The sequence below is a fragment of the Aedes albopictus genome, chromosome 3, assembly GCF_035046485.1.
Source record: "Aedes albopictus strain Foshan chromosome 3, AalbF5, whole genome shotgun sequence".
Taxonomy (NCBI): domain Eukaryota; kingdom Metazoa; phylum Arthropoda; class Insecta; order Diptera; family Culicidae; genus Aedes; species Aedes albopictus.
This window is the reverse complement of record NC_085138.1, coordinates 20849081-20872082: the sequence shown is the minus strand read 5'-3', so window position 1 is coordinate 20872082 and position 23002 is coordinate 20849081. Positions and strand designations below refer to the sequence as shown.

The window sequence follows — 23002 nt, the reverse complement described above, 5'->3', positions numbered from 1 at the left end:
TTCTCCAGGAATTCCTCTAGAGATTTCTCCAGGAATTTCTTTTGGGATTTCTCCAGGAATTCCTCTAGGGATTTCTTCAGGAATTCCTCCAGGGATTCTTCCAGGAATTCCTCCAGGGATTCCTCCGGGGATTCCTCCAGGAATTCCTCCAGGGATTCCTCCAGGAATTCCTTCAGGGATTCCTCCAGGAATTCCTCCAGGGATTCCTCCAGGGATTCCTCCAAGGATTCCTTAGGTAGTTCCTCCATGAATTCCTTTACTAATTTCACCACGATTTCTTCCGATAATTTGTCCAGGAATTCCTTCGAGAATTCCTCCAGGGATCCCTCCATGAATTCCTGCAGGGTTTCTCCCAAGAATTTCTTCAGGGTTTCCTCCAGGAATTCATTAAGCAATTTCTCCATGAATTCATTCGGGAATTTCACCAGGAATTTTTTCGGGAGTTTCTCCAGGAATTCCTCCAGAGATTCCTCCAGGAGTTTCTCCAGAAATTTCTCCAGGAATTCCTCCAGGGATGTACCCCAGAATTCCTCCCGGAATTCTTCCAGAGATTCTTCCAAGAATTTCTCCAGGAATTTCACCAGGGATTTTTCCAGGATTTTCTTTAGAGATTTCTCTAGGAATTCTTCTAGGGATTTCTCCAGGAATTCTTTAAGAGATTTCTCCAGCAATTCCTCTACGGATTTCTCCAGGAATTCCTCTAGAGATTTCTCCAGGAATTTCTTTTGGGATTTCTCCAGGAATTCCTCTAGGGATTTCTTCAGGAATTCCTCTAGAGATTTCTCCAGGAATTCCTGAAGAAATCCCTCATGGAATTCCTCGAGGAAGTCTTCCAGAAATTCCTTCCGGAATTTCGCCAAGGAATCCTCCCTTAATTCTTCCAGGGATTCGGCAAGGAATTCCTCTAGGGATTCTTCAAGAGATTCCTCCAGGTATTCCATAAGAAATCCCTCATGGGATTCTTTCAGGAAGTCCTCAAGGGATTCCTCCCGGAATTCCTCCCTCAAGTCCTCCAGGGATTTCTTAGGAATTTCTCCGGGGATTCTTAAGGGAATACCTCCAAGGATTTTTCCAGGATTATTCCTCCAGAGATTCCTTAAAGAATCCTTAATGGGATTCTCTGGGGAAGTTCTCCAGGGAATTCTCCAGAAATTCCTCAAGGGAATCATCTATAAATTCCTTCAGGAATTTATCCCGGTATTTCTCTTGGGATTCCTCAGGGCTGGATCTAAGGGGGGGGAGGCACATCCGGGCCTTCACATCCGGACCCCCACAATCCTTAATCCGGGCCTGAATTCTACCAAGACTCCTGGAAGAATTCCTGGAGAAATTCCTGGAAGAATTCCTGGAAGAATTCCTGATGAATTTCTGGAAGAATTCCTGGAGGAATTCCTGGAAGAATTCCTGGAGGAATTCCTGGAAGAATTCCTGGAGGAATTCCTGGAAGAATTCCTGGAGGAATTCCTGGAAGAATTCCTGGAGGAATTCCTTGAAGAATTCGTGGAGGAATTCCTGGAAGAATTCCTGGAGGAATTCCTGGAAGAATTCCTGGAGGAATTCCTGGAAGAATTCCTGGAGGAATTCCTGGTGGAATTCCTGGAAGAATTCCTGGAGGAATTCCTGGAAGAATTCCTGGAGGAATTCCTGGAAGAATTCCTGGAGGAATTCCTGGAAGAATTCCTGGAGGAATTCCTAAAAGAATTCCTGGAGGAATTCCTAAAAGAATTCCTGGAGGAATTCCTAAAAGAATTCCTGGAGGAATTCCTAAAAGAATTCCTGGAGGAATTCCTGGAAGAATTCCTGGAAGAATTCCTGGAAGAAATCCTGGAGGAATTCCTGGAAGAATTCCTAGAGGAATTCCTTGAGGAATTCATGGAAGAATTCCTGGAGGAATTCCTGGAAGAATTCCTGGAGGAATTCCTGGAAGAATTCCTGGAAGAATTCCTGGAAGAATTCCTGGAGGAATTCCTGGAAGAATTCCTGGAGGAATTCCTGGAAGAATTCCAGGAGGAATTCCTGGAAGAATTCCTGGAGGAATTCCTGGAGAATTCCTGGAGGAATTCCTGGAAGAATTCCTGGAGGAATTCCTGGAAGAATTCCTGGAGGAATTCCTGGAAGAATTCCTGGAGGAATTCCTGGAAGAATTCCTGGAGGAATTCCTGGAAGAATTCCTGGAGGAATTCCTGGAAGAATTCCTGGAGGAATTCCTGGAAGAATTCCTGGAGGAATTCCTGGAAGAATTCCTGGAGAAATTCCTGGAAGAATTCCTGGAGGAATTCCTGGAAGAATTCCTGGAGGAATTCCTGGAAGAATTCCTGGAGGAATTCCTGGAAGAATTCCTGGAGGAATTCCTGGAAGAATTCCTGGAGCAATTCCTGGAAGAATTCCTGGAGCAATTCCTGGAAGAATTCCTGGAGCAATTCCTGGAAGAATTCCTGGAAGAATTCCTGGAGGAATTCCTGGAAGAATTCCTGGAAGAATTCCTGGAGGAATTCCTGGAAGAATTCCTGGAGGAATTCCTGGAAGAATTCCTGGAAGAATTCGTGGAAGAAATCCTGGAGGAATTCCTGGAAGAATTCCTAGAGGAATTCCTTGAGAAATTCATGGAAGAATTCCTGGAGGAATTCCTGGAAGAATTCCTGGAGGAATTCCTGGAAGAATTCCTGGAGGAATTCCTGGAAGAATTCCTGGAGGAATTCCTGGAAGAATTCCTGGAGGAATTCCTGGAACAATTCCTGGAGGAATTCCTGGAAGAATTCCAGGAGGAATTCCTGGAAGAATTCCTGGAGGAATTCCTGGAGGAATTCCTGGAGGAATTCCTGGAAGAATTCCTGGAGGAATTCCTGGAAGAATTCCTGGAGGAATTCCTGGAAGAATTCCTGGAGGAATTCCTGGAAGAATTCCTGGAGGAATTCCTGGAAGAATTCCTGGAAGAATTCCTGGAGGAATTCCTGGAAGAATTCCTGGAAGAATTCCTGGAAGAATTCCTGGAGGAATTCCTGGAAGAATTCCTGGAGGAATTCCTGGAAGAATTCCTGGAGGAATTCCTGGAAGAATTCCTGGAAGAATTCCTGGAGGAATTCCTGGAAGAATTCCTGGAGGAATTCCTGGAGGAATTCCTGGAAGAATTCCTGGAGAAATTCCTGGAGGAATTCCTGGAAGAATTCCTGGAGAAATTCCTGGAGGAATTCCTGGAAAAATTCCTGAAGGAATTCCTTGAAAAATTCCTGGAGGAATTCCTGGAAAAATTCCTGGAGGAATTCCTGGAAAAAATCCTGGAGGAATTCCTGGAAAAATTCCTGGAGGAATTCCTGGAAGAATTCCTGGAGGAATTCCTGGAAGATTTCCTGGAGGAACTCCTGGAAGAATTCCTGGATAAATTCCTGGAGGAATTGCTGGTGGAATTCCTGGAAGAATTCCTGGAGGAATCCTCGAAGGAGTTCCTAGAGGAATCCCCGAAGGAATTCCAGGAGGAATCCCCGAAAGAATTCCAGAAGGAATCCTGGAATCTGGGAGGAATTCTGGAAGAATTGCTGGAAGAATTCCTGGAGAAATTCTTGATCGAATTCCCGGAGGAATCCCTGGAGGAATCCCCGATGGAATTCCTGAAGGAACCTCCGAAGGAATTCCTGAAGGAACCCCCGAAGGAATTCCTGAAGGAACTACCGAAGGAATTCCTGGAGGAATCTCTGAGGGAATTCCTGGAGGAATCTCCGAAGGCATTCCTGGAGGAATCTCCGAGGGAATTCCTGGAGGAATCTCCGAGAGAATTCCTGGAGGAATCCCCGAAAGATTTTCTGAAGGAATCCTGGAATCTGGGAGGAATCCTGGAAGAATTGCTGGAAGAATTCCTGGAGGAATTCCTGAACGAATTCCCGGAGGAATCCCTGGAGGAATCCCCGAAGGAATTCCTGAAGGAACCCCCGTAGGAATTCCTGGAGGAATCCCCGAAGGAATTCCTGGAGGAATCCCCGAAGGAATTCCTGGAGGAATCCCCGAAGGAATTCCTGAAGGAATCCCCGCGGGGATTCCTGGAGGAATCCCCGAAGGAATTCCTGGAGGAATCACCGTAGGAATTCCTGGAGGAATCCCCGGAGGAATTCCTGGAAGAATCTCCGAAGGAATTCCTGGAGGAATCCCTGAAGGAATTCCTGGAGGAATCCCTGAAGGAATTCCTGGAGGAATCGCTGAAGGAATTCCTGGAGGAATCGCTGAAGGAATTCCTAGAGGAATATCTGAAGGAATTCCTGGAGGAATCTCCGAAGGAATTCCTGGAGGAATCTCCGAAGGAATTCCTGGAGGAATCTCCGAAGGAATTCCTGGAGGAATCTCCGAAGGAATTCCTGAAAGAATCTCCGTTGGAATTCCTGGAGGAATCTCCGAAGGAATTCCTGGAGGAATCTCCGAAGGAATTCCTGGAGGAATCTCCGAAGGAACTCCTGGAGAAACCCACATGGGAACTTCTACAGGAATCCCTGAAAGGAATTCCTGGAGATATCCCTGAAGGATTTTCAGTAGGAATCCCCGAGGAATTCTTGGAAGAATGCCCGGAGAATTCTCAGGAAAAATTATTGGAAGAATGCCCGGAGGAATTCTTGGAAGAATTTTCAGAGGTATTCCTGGAGGAATCTATGGATGAATTCCTGGAGGAATTCCCGGAGGAATCCCTGAAGGAATCCCTGGAGAAATTCTTGGAAGAATCCCTGGAGGAATTCCTGGTGGAATTCCTGAAGCAATCTCCGGAGGAGTTCGTGGAGGAATTCCAAAAAGAATCTCTGGAGGCATTGCTGGAAGAATGCCCGGAGGAATTCCAGGATGAATTTTTGAAGGAATTGCTGGAGGAATCTCCGGAGGAATTTCTGGAGGAATCCCTGTAGGAATCCCTGGAAGAATCTCTGGAGGAATCCCTGGTGGAATCCCCTCGTGGTGAAATTGAATTTCAAGAGGAATTCCCTGAGGTTTTTATTTTGGGGAATCACAGATAGAAATCTTGGAAAAATCACAAACCAAATACTGGTTTTGAAATCCTAGGAGAAAAATTAGGACGAAATCTCAGAAAGAACTTTTAGGCGAATTCCAAAACTGCTGGAAATATTTGAATGAATGGCTAAGAATTTACAACAGCTTCCGGAAAAAAATCACGAAGAATCCCAGAAAGAAACTCCGGAGGAACTCTTGGAGGTTTGCCAGAAAGAGCTCCCGGAGGAATTCCCGTACTAATCACTAATCAACACCACTTCATTTTGAAAATAGTTGCTCCCCACACTCAATTTGTATGATTTGTAACAAGTTCCGGCGTCTCATCCAGTGGTCCATTCTAGCAACAGCTAACCGCAGTGTTCCGGTGATGGTTCCATAGAAATGTAGGCATTAGAATCCGGCAGGAACATCATCTAAATTCACACCAGCCCCAGCAGTCGCTCTAACTTGTTTACATCTCGCACCTCGCACAAAATCCGAACAGCGCGAGAAACGTCACTTTTCCTTGCGGAATAATTGGTCAGGGTATTTTTCCCAAAAGAAAAATTGACAGCTGGCTTGATCGACACAATCATCACCACCCTTGTCACCATCATCATTGATCATCAAGTTCGTCGATTTTTTCGTTTCAGCTGAGTACCGCTCAAGAAATTTCGACAGAAAATCGTTTCTTGACCGTTTCTTGGCCTATCTTTTTACACAGTACTTACGAGGTGAGTATCACCCCTAAGTATGCTAATAGACTGCGGAGAAGAATCTTTCACATCATCCAGACCACTTGAATGTCGCAGTAGCAACTCGCGGAGCAAGTACTTTTTGCAGAACCGAACGGAATCGTAGGTAAATACTTTATGGAGCCAATAACATCGTCAAGAGTACTTACATTATTCTTTGGTTCTTTGATTCTGGGGAGGAGTCCAGAGTCATTACATTTGAAGAATCTTCAAGTGTGCTTTTGATGGAGCTTTGCAAAATTTGGCGTTAGCATATGAATGACGTACGATCCCTTGAAATTTTCCACAAGGTCCGGTTTGGGCGTTTTTATGAGCACTATCTGGCATGGGAATAACTTTGTTATGAATATTGATAGGTTTGGAATATGGAGGCTGAATAAGCAACATATTTGTTCTTCGATACTTGCTGTGCTAATGCAAATATTAGCAGCCACAGCTTACACAGGTTTTTACACGCCAACAACAAATCAAATTGTTCTTTAAGGACAGACTTATTAGAATCCCAAAAAGGGCCGCCACAATGGCCGGCTTTGGCACCTACTCACGATTTTGAACGCACAAACCTCTTCGTCAACAAAACCTGCACACCTGGGCTTCTTATTTTAAGCTTATTACAAGTGAGCAAGAACAGAATAATAAAATGTACTGTTGTTTGAGGCATGCTTCTTGGGATTTGTGCGTCTGAAGTTTTGATGCACTGTTGAAACGGGATTTTAAGACGTTTGTCCTTAACAAAACATCCCAACTGGGATAAAGCGTGCTTCTCAGTGTTCTACTTTGGCGTTGGGCAATTTTGAATCGATGTTCGCAACATCGATGTTTTTGTTCCGATTAATCGATTTTTTGAATCGATATTGAAGCCCCACAAAATCGACCGAATCGATCTTTTGCATTCGATTTTTCTTTCGATTCAAAAATATTAATTTTTAATACTTATATTTTTCAGAATACACTGTAAAAATGTAAAAAATGTAAATGTAAATCGAGGTAAAATGTTCATAAAATCAAAGTACATAAAATCGAGGGTCTATATATTCTAGGGTTCACTAAATCAAAGTATACCTGTATGTCTCAGGTTTCTTGGGAAATCCCTCCCAGTAGTCTAAGTAAATCTTCTCAGGATTCTAGAGAAATCCTTCTTATGGTCTAGAGAGTCCTGGCGCATCCTTCTCAAGATTCTAGGTCAGACCATCTCTGGGTTCCGAACATTTTTTTTGCCAATCCCTCTCAGGGGCAATCTTTTTCGGGATTCTAATGGGATGTCCTCTCAGGATTCTGGATGAATCCACCAGGGAATTCTGGGAATATCCGTCTATGAATTCTGGGAGAATCCCCAGGAAATACTTCTCTCCGGATTCTGAGGCAATCACATGATTTAGGGAGAATCTATTTCGGGAATCTTAGGAAATCCCTCAGGATTCTGAAAGAATTCCTCTAAAGATTCTGAGAGAATCCATCTCAGAAAACTGGAGTTATCTCTCCCAGGATTCTAGGGAAAATTTTAACAGAATGCAGGGAGAATTCCTATTGGAAGATTCTTTCTCTCTTTTCTGGCATACAGTCTGTCAGGATGATCATTTTCAGCATTTTGAAGGAATCTCTCACAGAATTTTAGAGGAATCCTCAGCATTATGGAAGGGTCCCTCTAAAAACTCTGGAGGAATTTTTCTTAGCAGTACTATATGGGAAAACCTATCAGAATTCTAGGGAATCTCTGGATTGTAATGGAATTCATTTCACGGTTTTGGGGTATTCCCTGCCAGAGTTTCCTACCAAGGGTGAATTCCATTTCAGGATTCTAAGAAACTTCTGGATGATCTGGGTTGATTCCTCTAAGGATTCTGGAAGACTCTCACTCAAGATCCCACTCGGAATTCTGAGTAAAACTTTCTCAGCATTCTTATGAACTTATTAGACTTCTTGGAGAATCATACGCAACATTCTCAGAATTGTGGCGAAATTCCTTCCAGAATACTGTACGGGGGATCCCGTACAGTATTCTAGTGGCATCCTTCTCAAGATTCTGCGTGAGATCCTTTTAAGATTCTGAGGGAATATCACTAAGTGCTCTACGGATACACTTACCAATATTTTCTGAAAATTCGGTTTTCTGGGATAATCCCCGTCAGTATTTTGGAGAAATTTCTGTCAAGTTTCTGGGGAATTTGTCTCATAATTCTAGAGAAATTCTTGGGATTCTGGGGCTGTATTTTTCAAGATTCTAGGTCACTTTCTTTCAGAATTATTAATTATGATTCTTCAATGATCAATAATCTCACAAGATTCTGGGCAGAATTCTCTAGATAAATTTGGGTTATGGAGAATACCTCACGTAGATTTTGTGATTCTTCTTAGGGTTCGGAATAAATCCTTCTCAGCATTCTGTTTTCTGTATTCTGAAGCAGCAGAAATCCCTTTCAGGATTCTAGAAGAATCTCTCTCAGTAATCAGGGAAAATCCTTGACATGATTATGGGATGATTCTTTTGAGATTCTGGTGTAATAATTTAAAGTATTCTAGATGAATCACTTTCAGAGCTCTATGACAATCCCTTTCAGGAGTTAATAGGAGTCCTTTCAAAGATTCTGGGGGAGTGTCTTTCAGGAATCTGAGGTACTTTTTCTGTTTTATTTGGGAATACCTACCTAGCACCCTGGAGAAGTCCATTCTAGAAGTTTTCGTAATCCCTTCCTTATCTGATTTTCGGAGAAATCCCTCTTAGGTTTCTAGATATATTTCTCTCAAGAATCTGGAAGAATCCCTCTTAATCATAATCTCTCAGGATTCTGGGGGAATCACCCTTTTCAGGATTCTGGGTAATTGCTTTTAACTTTCATGGGGAATTCAGCTTAGAATTTTCTTATAAAATCCTTTTTTTGTGAGAACCTCTCTCTCTATTCTAGAGGAATTTATTTCAAGAATGTGGAAGATCCGCACTTGGATTTCCTCTCAGGATTCTTAAATAATCCCTCTTAAGATTCTGGAACATTTTCAGAGAATCCCAAGGGTAAGGTTTTTTCAGGATTATGAGACAATCTATTACAGGATTCTGGGAGAATTCCTCTCGGGGCTCTGAGACAATCTGTCTCATAGATATGGAGTAATCACTCTCAGGAAAATCAAAGAGAATACCTACTAAGATACCGGAAGAGTCTTACTTTCATTTTGCTCAGGATTCTAGTGTTATCATTTTCAACATTCTGAAGAAATCTCTCTCATAATTCTAGAATTCAGATTTCTGGAGGAGTATCTTTAAAGATCCTAGGGGAGTTTCTCTCAGCAGTCTGCGGTAATTTATCTTAGTACTATATTGGTATACGTATCTCAGGATCTCAAGATTTTTCTTTCAATTCAAAAATATTAATTTTCATTTGTTTTGCAGAGTGCACTGTCTCAACGTTTATTTTTTTTCATTTTCGAATCAGAGTCGCGAAATGTTCGATGTACAATCTCAAATTTTGATATTGAATTTATTGAGACAAATAAAACATACCATGAACTTGAACTACATCAGGGTGTCTACTCATAACTCAAAATAAAATTCCCTGAGTTTTCCAGGTTTTTCCAGATGAAATTTTGAAAGTTTATAATTGAAAAAAAACCCACATTTTCTTAAAATGATAAAGGGTGACTTAGGGTATCATCGGCAGGTTTGTTCTCTTCGCCATGTGGGATTGTTGTCGGTCAAATTGCCCGAAGCTTGATCATATTCAGCTTGATTGGAAAGAATTTTATTTCTTTACTTATTTCTCGCACTGTACAAGGAACAGCCTGGCTCTGAAAGAATGCAAGAGAAGAATTCAATGAGAAATATCAGTAATAACTCTTGTGGAAATCCCAGAAGGCACTCTGGAAAAAAAAAAATCTTGGGAGAAAGTCCAGCGTAAATTAAGAAAAACTCTGAGAGACATCTCATGACCAATGTGGGAAAGAATCTTCTGAGAGAAGTTCCAGGAGATACTCCGAGAGAAATTTCAGGTAAAACTTCAAAATAAACCTCGCGAAAACTTTTAAGAAATTCCTGTAGGAGATCAGGAAGAACATCTCGAAGAAAGCCCAAAGCCCAAATTGTTTGAAGATATCACAGGAAAAAAATGAGAGAAATCTCTTGAGGAACTCTTGCAGTAAATTCGTGAAAACTCCTTCAGAAACCCTTGGAGGAACTTTAGTAGAAACCACAGGAATAACTCCTTTAGCAACTCTGAAAGAAATTCTGGGAAGATCTTCTGAGGAAGTCCCAGGAGGAGCACCAGAAGGAATCGCGTAAAATTTCCATAAGGAATGCCGAAAGAAATTCCACGATTTATCCCAAAAGAAATTCTTATAGAACATTCGGGATAAATTATGGTAGAAATCCTACGAAGATTTCTTTGAGCAAAACACTGGAGGAACTCCGGGAATAAACAGCATCCCCGTAAAAAGCTCCAAGACAAATCGGTTGGAATTCAGGAATCCTGGAAGGAATCCGGAAGTATACCTTTCCGGAGAAGAAATCAAAAAAAGCGTCAAAAATGCAGAAGGAATTTTATAAGAAACCCTGATAGATATTCCAGGAGGTATTTCTAAAAAAGTTCCAGAAAGAAACCCTGACGGAAGTTCTGGAAAAATCCTTGTAGCGAAATTTCTATATGGATTTTTACTACCAGGTTTTTATGCATACGACCCAATGTTTTTTTTCTCTGAGTACTCAAGATATTCCCTGAGTATTCCAGGTTTTTCCCTGTTAAATAAAATTCCCTGAGGATTCCCGGTTTTCCAGGTTTTTCCAGGTAGTAGACACCCTGTACATGCAGTAAACGAATCATTTCATAGTTTTGAAATATTTTATAATATCGAATCGATGTGAAAATATCGATTCAAAGCATTCGAATTAATCGGTGAATCGATTCTGCTGATCCGATTCGAATCGATTTACAAAAATCGATGTCTCAGCCAGATTTGCCCAATGCTGCTTTCATCATAGATAATAATATATTATATTTATTATATTATCTATTCTAGCATAACATGTAAAAAGGGCCTAATTGCTTTTTGTAAACAAATATGTTTCGGTCGCTTTAGGGCCCAATAGCGTGGTTCAAAAAAATCGTCTTTCCGCCACACCGCTTATTCGATTCGCAACCAGATTCTAAACTTTTTTCTAAAAATTGAGCTGATTTGGTCGAAAATTGAGAGTGCACAAGCCCTTCAAAGTTTGTATGGGAATTACTATGGGAAAAGGACGTTTTTCATTCAATTGACCGTAGCATTTCTCCAAGTGCCCTAGAGTGTTAATTGACGCTTGGTAGTCCTATAGGCTACTCTATCAGCTACAACTTTACCGAAGACCACATTCAAATCGGACGCCTCATTACCGTCTACCCCCGTTAGTTTGAACGACACCTTATGCAAATCACCGGAATTCATTTTTTAATTTGAACTTCTAGTAACCCTGCTGGCATCGAAAAACTCACTGATGGTGTAACTGTAACCCTTTTTGCTGTTTTGTTTTGATTCTGCGTTCCGTTTCACCCCGTTCCACTACCAAAACGAGCCATTTTACGAAGTGACAACAATGTTGATGATGATATTGATTTTCACGGGTTATTGGACGTTGCCTCCTGTCAAAATTCATTTATAAAATCGGCTCGTTAAATGGACTATGGCGTTTGAACCATTTTTAGTTTGAACGATGTGCAAACCAGCAGCGTGGGTCAAACTAAAAAGTGTTCAGATTAGATGCGGTCGAACCAACAGCAGGCGCTAGTGTGAAATGTCAAACGCGAACAAAAACGATTCACGCGCCTCTGGTTGTGAAAGTAACAACTGCGGTCTGCGGAGATTTAAAATGATCGTCAAATCCGTGGGCGATGGAAATTTTGCCAGTGTTACGTCTGTCTGTTTGTCTGTGGTGTATCATTATATTATAAAACCTAAAAGCATTATATAACCCTTAACCCTTCAGCAGTTACGCTGTTGTATTTTGTACAATACGTTCAAACAAGCTCGCCTGCTTTACACAAGTAAACGTGGTGCTGGAAGCGGTGGTCAATTTCTGGAGATTAAACATTAACTCGTGTATTATTTTTTGTGGAGCTTAGATTTTTTTTGTTATTTAATGTCTACAAAACATTCGTAAGAAATTACAGCTGAACTTTTTTTTTCGGAAATTACGAACTCTTTTGAGGACTAACCAAACATATTTTTAAGATTTCCATCAACATTAGAACATAATGGAAACCCGTCCGAAGGAAGAACTCACATTTTGCAAGTTTGTCGGGAGTGAGATTCGATTCCAGGTCCTCGGCGTGATAGTTACGTCACAGACAAACAGACGTAACACCTTGAACGATTCTCATGGAAATCCATCGCCCAATTTACACTACCATCACCTGGTGAAAAAGTTGCACGGAATCACTGTGTTGTGCAATATCGTCAACAGAAGGCGAGAAACGTCAAACGCATAGAAAAACGATGCGCGCGCCTCTGGTTGTGAAAGCCACAACTATGGAAATTTGAAATGATCGTTAAAAGCGTGTTCGATGGAAATCTCGCAAGTGTTACGTCTGTTTGTCTGTGGTTAGGTGCTTTAACCATCACATCCCGAAAGATTGTTTTATATACTCAAATACTACATATATATATTCTATAGAAATGTATATTGACATATTCCCGGAAGGATCCTTGCAAGAACTTTTGAAGATATTTTCGTAAAAGCCTTGAAACTATCACTGGAGGAAACCCTCGAAGTATCCCTGTGAAAATTCCTGAAGAGAATGGTTGGAGAAATTCGTAAAGAACTCTCAAATAATGGAATTTTTGGAAAAAATCTAGATTTTATTCAAAAACAAAAGTCTACTCTGGAGGAATTAAAAAAGGAATTTCTAGAGGAATTCCTTAAGAACTTCTGGGAGGAATCCCTGGGAGAATTCCAAAAGAGTCTCCCTGGATGAACTCTTGAAGGATTCCCTGGAGAAATGTCTGAAAGCACTTTTAACATATAAGAACTTATATGCTTGAAGTAAGTCACAGTGACTTATGCGCAACCAAAACCTGCGCTGCCATGACTCTTTCGTTGCATGTGTGTTGCTTGGAAGAATCCCTGGAGGACTTATTGTATTGCATATTGTAAGAGTTTCTGATGGAATCCATGAGTATACTGAAAGAATCCCTGGATAATTCCCTGGTTCCTTTTCAAAATATGCAACCATGGAAAAGATGATTGAAGGATTTCCTAAAATTCTGAAGGAACTCCTGAATGCGTTTCAAAGAGAACCTGAGAGGAATTTCGGAAGAAATCACTTGAGAAATTCCTGGAGCAATCCCTGGAAGAATTTCTGAATTAATCCATGAGCAAATGCCTGGATGAATACCTGGAGGGATTCCTACAGGAATGCCTGAAGGAATTCCCGGAAGGAATTCTTGATAAATTCCTTAGAGGAATTCTAGAAGCAATCCCAAGAGAAATTTACGAATCAATTTTTTGAGGAATTCCTAGAAGAAATCCTAGAGAAATTCCTGGAGGAATTCTTAGAGCAATTTTTGAAAAAAAAATCCTGAAGGAATTCTTGGAGCAATCTCTGAAGTAACTCCAGGGAAAATCTCTAGAGAGAATCCAGGAGAAACTTCTGGACAAATTCCTGGCGTAATTCCCGAATGATGAGATCCCGCAGGAACTCCTGGAGAATTTCTGGATGAATTCCTGAAGAAATCTCCAGAGGAATTCCTGAGAAAATCCCTTGTGAATCCCTGGAGGAATTTCTGGAGGATTTGCAGGAGGAATCTTCCAAAGGAATCTCTGAGAAAATCTCCTAAGAAATTCGTGGAGAAATCCCTGGAGGAATCCCTAAAAAAATTCCTGAGGAAATCTTTGGAGCAATTCCTGGATCAATTCCTGAAGAAATTCATGGAGGAATTCCTGAAGAACTTCCTTGCTAAAATCCTGGAGGAATGCCTGGAGGAAATCCTTGAGGTATCGCTGTGCAAATTGCTGGGGTAATCTCTGAAGGAATTTCTGGTGAAATCTATAGAGAAATTCTGGGAGAAATCCTCCAAGGAGTTCCTGGAGAAATCCTTGAAGAAATCCCTGAAGTAGTTCCTGGAAGAATTTTGAGGGGGATTTCTGGAGGAATGCCGGGTACAGGGTGCGGCAGGAAAAAATGCGAAAACTTCAGGACGCTATCACACGCTTAATATGGGATATATATGACTATATTTTTCATGACAATGTATCAGTTAATGTCTATATTCTAGCACTATAAAATAAAAATAAAAATATTTAATTTTTGACATGTGATAATGTAAGCCTGAAAAGTGGGTATCAAAAAACTGCGCGCCCAATGGTCATAAGACAAAATGACTAAAACAGTAACAAAATTTGCTTTAATTCGATGAAAAACCAGGCTATACTAATCCAGAGCCATGTAGTTTCACATACTAGTTGAAATAAGCACATATTTATGAAGATATTGTAGAGAAAATTAAAAATTATGTTTTATCAGATTTGAAATTTAGCGACCTGCGTACTTTTCAGTGGTTTCAAAGTTCTGATTGTCTTCAGCTTCAGGGCGCCTCTTGTAAAGGTTAGTGAATAAGATGAAAGTTTTTTAAAAGAACTTTTCACAAAATTAGCCTGTTAGAGATCATGGAACGTTCAAACATATATTGGTTAATGTCAAATGGACGAAAATGAGGTTTGAAGTTGAAAAACACTTTCGCATTTTTTCCTGCCGCATACTGTAGAATCTTTGGAAAAATTCCAGAAGGTATTCCTAGAGAAAATCCTAGAAGAATTTTTGAAGGAATCCATGAATGATTTCCTGGAGAAATTCCTGTATGAATTGCTAACAGAATTTATGAAGGAAATCCTGATGGAATTCTTCGAAGAGACCCTGGAGAAATTCCTGGATAAAATTCTGGAGGAATGCATGCATGAATATCTGGAGGAATCCCAGAAAGAATTTCTAATGCAATCCCAGAAGAAACTGCTGGAAGAACTCCTGGGGAACTCCTGGAGGAATTCCTGGAAGAGTCCCTGCAGCAATTCCTGAAGAAATACCTTGAGGATTTTCTGGAGGAATCGCTGAAAGAATTCCCGGAGGAATCTCTGCAGGAATTCAAGGAGGAACCTCCTGAAAAATGCCTAGGAGAATTCCTGGTGGAATTCTTAGAGGAATTCCTGAAGCAATTCCTGGAGGAATCTCTGGCTGGAGGAATCCCTAGAGGATATCCTGGAGACATGCCTGTAGGAATTCCTGGAGGAATCTCCAGAGAAATCTGTAGAGGAATTCCTGGAGGAGTTTCCGATGGAATTTCTACAGGAATATCTAGGTGAATTCCCTGGAGGAATTTTTATAGGATTCCCTTCTGGAATCATCAGAGGAATTCCTGGAAGAATTCATGGAGAAATTCCTGAAGAATTTTCTGGAGGAATTTCTCAAGGAATTCATGGAGGAATACCAGGAATAATTTCTGAAGAAATCTCAGATGGAATTCTTGCAGATATCCTGAAAGAATCCTTAGAAGAGTTCGTGGAGGAACTCCTTGAAGAATCCCTGTAGCAGTTCCTTAAAAAAATCCCTTGAGAAATTTCTGAAGAAACCCCAGAACAAATCCCGGAAGCAATTTCAAGAGGAATTTCTTAGTTCCTGGGGGAAGTACTGGATTAATTCTTGAAGGAATTCCTGAAAGATTGCAAGGAAGAATTACTGAAGGAATCCTTAGAAAAGTTCCTGGGAAAATCTTCGGAGGAATTTTTAAAATGATTCTTAAAGTTGTTCCTTATAGAATCACAGAAGAAATTCCCGAGTGAATCCCGGGAGAAGTTTTTGGAGCAACTCCTGGAGGAATCCCTGGATAATATCATATGTCGTTTTCGTTTTTGCGGTGGTGCTACACCGGTGTAGCACTTTTGCACCGAAAGTGTTCGTTTTTGATTTTCGTGCTACACCGGTGCAGCACTTTTTCTGCACCGCGCATGATAGTGTAGCACTCAAAAAATCGGGAGTGTAGCAGGTGCACCCCGTGTCCACCAATCAGCGTTTGCAAAGTTGTCAATATTTTGGTGTTTATACACGCACACCAATGCAACTGCACCGAAAATGTTCGTTTATTCAGCGAAAAGTGTAGCACGAAGCGGTGTAGCACCGCCGCAAAAACGAAAACGACAATAGAGAAATACATGTAGGGATTCCCGGAGAAATCTTTAGAGAGGACTCTAGGAGGAATCTCTATGAGAATTCCTGGACGAATTCATAGAGAAATCGCTAGAGGCATTTGTTAAGGTTTTCCTTGAGGATTTTTAGAGGAATCCATCCAGCATCCCAGAGGAATCCCTGGAAGAATTCATGAAGAAACCGCTGATGGTATTCTTGAAGAAATCGTGAAGGAGTCCTAAGAATAGTTTGCGTAGGAACTGCTTGAGGAAGCCCTATAGCAGTTCCTGAAAGAATCGCTGCAGGAGTTCCAAAAGAAACCCCAGGAGGAATCCCAGATGCAATTTTAAGAGGCATTCTTAATGGAATATCTAAACACTTTCTGGAGGAAGTACTGGATTAATTCTTCGAGGAGTACATGAAACAATTCGAGAAGGAATTCCTTAAGAAATTATAAAAAGAGTTCCTGGGGGAATCCTTGAAGTATTTTTTTTTTGTTAAACTATAAAAATTTACCTCATACTTGGTCAGATAAAAACTAGGATGAATGTTTGAAAAATACCTGATGCAATTCTTAGGAAAGATTCTATCCAATGGGAAGGAAGGAATCTTATGGTGAATACCTTATATCAGGTAAAGGAAGGTCAATTTAAAATATCTAGAGGCGAACTTCAAAAAAATAAACACATAAAAAGTTTATGCCACTTACCAGTATCCGTTTCCGGTTTTTATAATTCAGGAACGTCACGTCGGGATACTTCCTGGGTATCCGACCTTCCAGTTCCTGAATTTTCCGCTCCAACTGCAAAATCTGCTTCTTCGCCTCGTGCAGCTCGTTCATTCTGGTATCCTGCTCCTTATCCAGCTCTTCCCGGCGATCGGCAACGACCCCACCATCTCTGCTCTGCTCAGCCACGCGCGGCTCCGGATGCCTCGCACCAAATCTTCCCCGGTCGAAACCTCCCTCTAGCTCATTATCATTATCACTAGCGATTGCAAGACTTAGCTTGGCACTAGCCGGGCTACCCCACGATTTGTACAAACAGATTACTGCACACCACGAAGCAACACCACACCGGGAAAGAGAGAAGAATCGAAAGAAAAATGCAAATTACCACCTTTGGCTGCTAAATTATCACCTTTATCACTATCAACACCAGAAAGAAAAAAAAACTCATTTCAAAATGTGCATAATCCGCTGATCACTGCACAATCACCATCTCTCCTTCAGTCGCGACCGATTGCCCAACCTGATGGGATATGGACTTGTTTGCATTTCAGCAAATAATCGCCAAACAGGAATACGACACCCACAGAAGGAAAGTGCAGAATCAGCGCTCCACAGAAAAACCGATTCACTCGCGCACTCGCGAACCTCCCTTCCGGACGCAGCGCTACAAAACCTACCCAAGACGATGGCCACACCGAACGCGAACAGCTGCTTCATCTTTCTCTTCGAGAACACCATAATCGACTGAATCGCCGTGCCGTCCGTGGTCCGTCAGCATCGAAAACCGCGAATCACCACCACCAGCAGCCGGGGCGCGCGAGATATTCGCTCTTCTCGGGCGCACAATAAATAAACTGTTTTTTTCTCCTCCTTCACCTGATGGCTAGCTAGCTAGGTATTTCACAAAAACGCGATAAACCAACAAACGCGAAAAGTGACGACGAACAAACCAAACTTTTGTCTCCTCTTGGCGAGCGATCGCGAACTGCGCGATGTTTGTTCGCGTTTATTTTGTTTACTCGCGTTTTGACGTCTCTTTTTTGTTTGTTTTGTCATGCGGTAGCATTGGGCGATCGACTTTGAGCTCAACATTTTAATTTGGTCTATCCATCATAGCGGAGCGTTCGGAAACTGAAACGCGAAACAATGAATCCAAAGGGTAATCTATCTATCTATCTATCTATCTATCTATCTATCTATCTATCTATCTATCTATCTATCTATCTATCTATCTATCTATCTATCTATCTATCTATCTATCTATCTATCTATCTATCTATCTATCTATCTATCTATCTATCTATCTATCTATCTATCTATCTATCTATCTATCTATCTATCTATCTATCTATCTATCTATCTATCTATCTATCTATCTATCTATCTATCTATCTATCTATCTATCTATCTATCTATCTATCTATCTATCTATCTATCTATCTATCTATCTATCTATATCTATCTATCTATCTATCTATCTATCTATCTATCTATCTATCTATCTATCTATCTATCTATCTATCTATCTATCTATCTATCTATCTATCTATCTATCTATCTATCTATCTATCTATCTATCTATCTATCTATCTATCTATCTATCTATCTATCTATCTATCTATCTATCTATCTATCTATCTATCTATCTATCTATCTATCTATCTATCTATCTATCTATCTATCTATCTATCTATCTATCTATCTATCTATCTATCTATCTATCTATCTATCTATCTATCTATCTATCTATCTATCTATCTATCTATCTATCTATCTATCTATCTATCTATCTATCTATCTATCTATCTATCTATCTATCTATCTATCTATCTATCTATCTATCTATCTATCTATCTATCTATCTATCTATCTATCTATCTATCTATCTATCTATCTATCTATCTATCTATCTATCTATCTATCTATCTATCTATCTATCTATCTATCTATCTATCTATCTATCTATCTATCTATCTATCTATCTATCTATCTATCTATCTATCTATCTATCTATCTATCTATCTATCTATCTATCTATCTATCTATCTATCTATCTATCTATCTATCTATCTATCTATCTATCTATCTATCTATCTATCTATCTATCTATCTATCTATCTATCTATCTATCTATCTATCTATCTATCTATCTATCTATCTATCTATCTATCTATCTATCTATCTATCTATCTATCTATCTATCTATCTATCTATCTATCTATCTATCTATCTATCTATCTATCTATCTATCTATCTATCTATCTATCTATCTATCTATCTATCTATCTATCTATCTATCTATCTATCTATCTATCTATCTATCTATCTATCTATCTATCTATCTATCTATCTATCTATCTATCTATCTATCTATCTATCTATCTATCTATCTATCTATCTATCTATCTATCTATCTATCTATCTATCTATCTATCTATCTATCTATCTATCTATCTATCTATCTATCTATCTATCTATCTATCTATCTATCTATCTATCTATCTATCTATCTATCTATCTATCTATCTATCTATCTATCTATCTATCTATCTATCTATCTATCTATCTATCTATCTATCTATCTATCTATCTATCTATCTATCTATCTATCTATCTATCTATCTATCTATCTATCTATCTATCTATCTATCTATCTATCTATCTATCTATCTATCTATCTATCTATCTATCTATCTATCTATCTATCTATCTATCTAGATTTGTAAGTTAAAATAGACTAAATTAAAATGCCTGTGAATTATATCAATTTATTGATATTTAGGCTCAACTACCCGCATAAATCCAAACCACACTGAAACATCATCCAATATGGTTTATGGTTAATGTGTAACCATAATCAATAAGGTACTTGCGACCATAAGTCAACCATCACTGGATAAAGTTTCAACCGTAATGATTAATGTTTTTGAAGACTCGACCATATGAGCAACGGGTCGTTAAGAATGTTTACCGTTTCAAAATCACATTTTTGTCATACAAATTTTGGACGTCAACCGTATTATAAACATAGCCGCTATGGTTGAAAATCGTACTGCTGTAGAATTGGAGCTATGGTAGGAGTACAGTAAAGCATTAAACGAGAAAAATTGCTGGTATGGTTGCTTAAAGGATTGCTTTTTTTTTTCATCACAAATTAAAGAAAAAATAAAATTAAATTCAATTTTTGAATAATTTTGATGTGATTTATTACAGCTAAAACTGGGGAACTTCCTAGACAATTTCAGATACCTATATATTCTGTTCAGACTAATTTTGAATTCACGGTCTGGATCCCGGCAACAGCATCTCATAAACTTCCAAGACAAAATACTAGCAGCTTTGCGGATGATTCTTTAGATAAAAGGACACCGTAAGCTGATAACAAAACTCTTCTGGGTCTTGCCAGAACCACATCCATCGTCGAAAATACAGACGTAACACTGCTGGCACCAACACTTTCTCCGAAAATTTCCGTGTGGATTCGGCAGCGACACCAGCAATCCTCCTGCTGACACTTCCTCCACCGACACTTCCTCTGGAATGTTCCTCCTGTGGACATTGTTGGCTATCCGTTCCTTCTTGTGTTGTGTAGCTTACATTTTCCCGGCCATGAAGACACGAGCGAAACCAACCAACTCGGCACTGTTTCGAATCCACATATGGAATAAACAAACACAAAAATGCATTATTTTTTCAACATAATCGACATTTCCGCACCTTCCAACTTACCGCTGATGTAATATTAAAAGCTGCAAGTGAAGAGACGGGCACGAACAACTGATTTGATGAGTTTTAAAACCTAGTAAATATTGTTTATCTATAGCGCGTTTGCGACGAGTTCAAAGATGGCTGTCAATTTTCCATGCAACAATCCGGCTGGGATGGTGAACCACAGCAGATACGGTTCCACTATGTTTTCATATGGTAGGTGTAAATAAGTTGAAATTGCAACCATATCAGACATTTTTTGGACAGTTGTGGTAACTGTAACAGTACTGTTAGACTTTCAGGTATGATTTAACCGAGGGGCGATTCACTGTACTGCGTTACTGCAGTGAAAATACACGAATGATAAAAATACACAAGAATACATCAATACACAACAAATGCAAAAATGCATAAAAAATACGTCACATTCGAAAAAATACACCAATTCAAAATAAAAGTGCAAAAATTCTCCAATGCACGAAAAATGCGAAAAATACAACAGTACTAAAAAATACACCATATTCGAAAAAATACGCCAATTCAAAATAAAAATGCAAATCTGTTCCAGTACATGAAAAATACAATTTCAGCACGTTTCAGCTCAATTATGGTAATACAGTCCGGATTCGCTGGTTGGGTCACGACTGCGCCCTGATTAGCGAATCGTGTTCGTTCGTTGGGGCAACTGACAACTGATCAAAATGCTCTAGACACACGCAAGTGACGAGAAATACGTCACGGAACACTCACATACTTGCGCAAACGTTCTTTATACAGGAGCTGTTATGCGACGGCGGTCAGACGTCAAACTCGTTTTGACATCTATTTTGACATTGACAGTGCTTTTTAGTTGGGTTTTGCCCCAACCAGTGAACATCCAATCACCGAGACAGCCCATCTAACGAACTCTCAACGAACGAATCGTCACTGTAATGTGCAAATATAATGGATCTTAAATATTGTGCAATAAATACAGGAATTCAGAAATGATGAGATGATTTTGAGACAGACACAGAGACTGACAATTTACCTGGAACTGGATAGAATTGAAACTTCCGTCCGGAACATCCCTGAGTACAATCCGTAAACAGAAAGCATGGGGAAGTTTCGGTTTCGGTCTGGAATATAATGTATAATCACAGACAAACAGACGTAACACTTCGAACATTTTTCGATTCAAATCATAGTCACGGAAACATATTCGCCCAATGCTAAAAGGACTAAGTTTGGCCGACCACCAACTAGGTGGCGGTAGTGAGCAAACGTCAAACTCGAACAAAAACTATGCGAGCGCCACGGTTGGGCAGTTGGCCAACTATCGAATTTTGAAAAAGACCGTTAAATCGGTGTACGATGAGAATTATCAGAGTGTTACGTCTGTTTGTCTGTGGTATAATGGTTCTAAAGTTTTAAGATAAACTTGTGGCGGATTAAATGCAGCATTTAGTGGACCATATGTGAAGAATGCTGACTACGATGCTGGGGGAAGAGTTTACTATAGCCTATAACTTCCCACATTATATAAAAGAGGAATCACTCCGGAGAATGGTGTAAGCAAGAGGAATGTCTGTGGAGATCCGCCCAAGAGGAACATCTTGGGACATTCTCCCAAATCAATTCCAACGAAGATTATTTCTTGTGAATATTCCCAGCGAATTTTTTTTTAGATTTCTCCCAGAGGAGTTCCTTCAGATTCCTTAAAGAGGGTTTCCTTCAAAGATTCCTTTCAGAGAAATTTCTTCGAAGGTCCTTCTTAGAAAACTTTTTTCAGAGGTTCCTACAAAGCGATTTTCTACTGAATAAATTTCTTTTGAAATTCTGTCAGGTTAGCCCACCATGATTTAGTATTTCCCATATACGATTGTTGCTCAGGAATGCCTTCTAGTTTCTCCATAAATTCCCTCTACGATTCCTCCAGGAACTTCTTCTTGGAGTTTCCTCTAGGAGTTCCATTCGGGAATTCATCCAAGAGTTGATACAAAGATGCCTTATGGGATTGATACAAAAGTTCCCTCTGATGATCATGGTGGGAAAATTAGGGGGAATTTGTGGATAAACCCCAATAGGCATTGCAGGGGATGTCCCAGAAGGATCTCAAGAGTAAAATTCTGGAGGAATCCCAGAAAGAACAGGAGAATAAAGCCTATTTTTGAAAGAATCCGTGAAAGAATTCCTGGAGACATCAGGAAGAGCTGGGGAAGGAGAGTCAAGAGAAACTCCTGGAGGAATCCCCACAAAAGTGAGAACTCTGCTTCTTCGGAAATGATCATCAGATGAATGTCCACGTTGGCATGAATGAAGTCGCCATCCGTGGAGCGCCGAACTGTCCCCATCAGGCAATGTTGCTTCGTACGTTGGAAAACAGCCTTTGGTTCGAAGACTTTCGAATGCCCCGGGGAATCGATATTCGTTCGAATCCAGCAGATGTCCTCGCACCGTCGAAAGCCCCATTTACGAAGACAGTTCCGGCCCATTTCCAGACCCTCGGAACTACCGCACCACAGAACTACAATGGGCTGCCACCTCTCTAATTTCCAACGCAAGAATATCATCCCAGGACCAGAAATTTCGTGGAGCTTCGGCCGCAACAGCTGCTCCTCCGCGGGCGTACTCCTCCAGCGGGGGTTCAATCAGAATCACATCAAACTTCGTTCCGAGCGTCTTCAGATCGAAACTCTTAAGATCGGCTTTCAAGTACATTGAAGGAGTTGCCGTTT

At 40.2% G+C, this 23002-nt stretch overlaps 1 protein-coding gene across 1 annotated transcript in view; it reads right to left on the bottom strand.

Moving 5' to 3' along the window:
• LOC109418316 (UDP-glucuronic acid decarboxylase 1) overlaps nucleotides 1-17587 on the bottom strand; it is a 39367-nt gene extending 21780 nt beyond the window's left edge. Inside the window, exons 1-2 of the mRNA XM_029864322.2 lie at nucleotides 17255-17587; nucleotides 16557-16897 (exon numbers count right to left, since the gene is read on the bottom strand). Of these exons, the coding sequence (XP_029720182.2) occupies nucleotides 16557-16897; nucleotides 17255-17315 (402 nt within the window). The 5' untranslated portion in view covers nucleotides 17316-17587. The remainder of the gene's footprint in view (nucleotides 1-16556; nucleotides 16898-17254) is intronic.
• Nucleotides 17588-23002: the final 5415 nt, after the last annotated feature.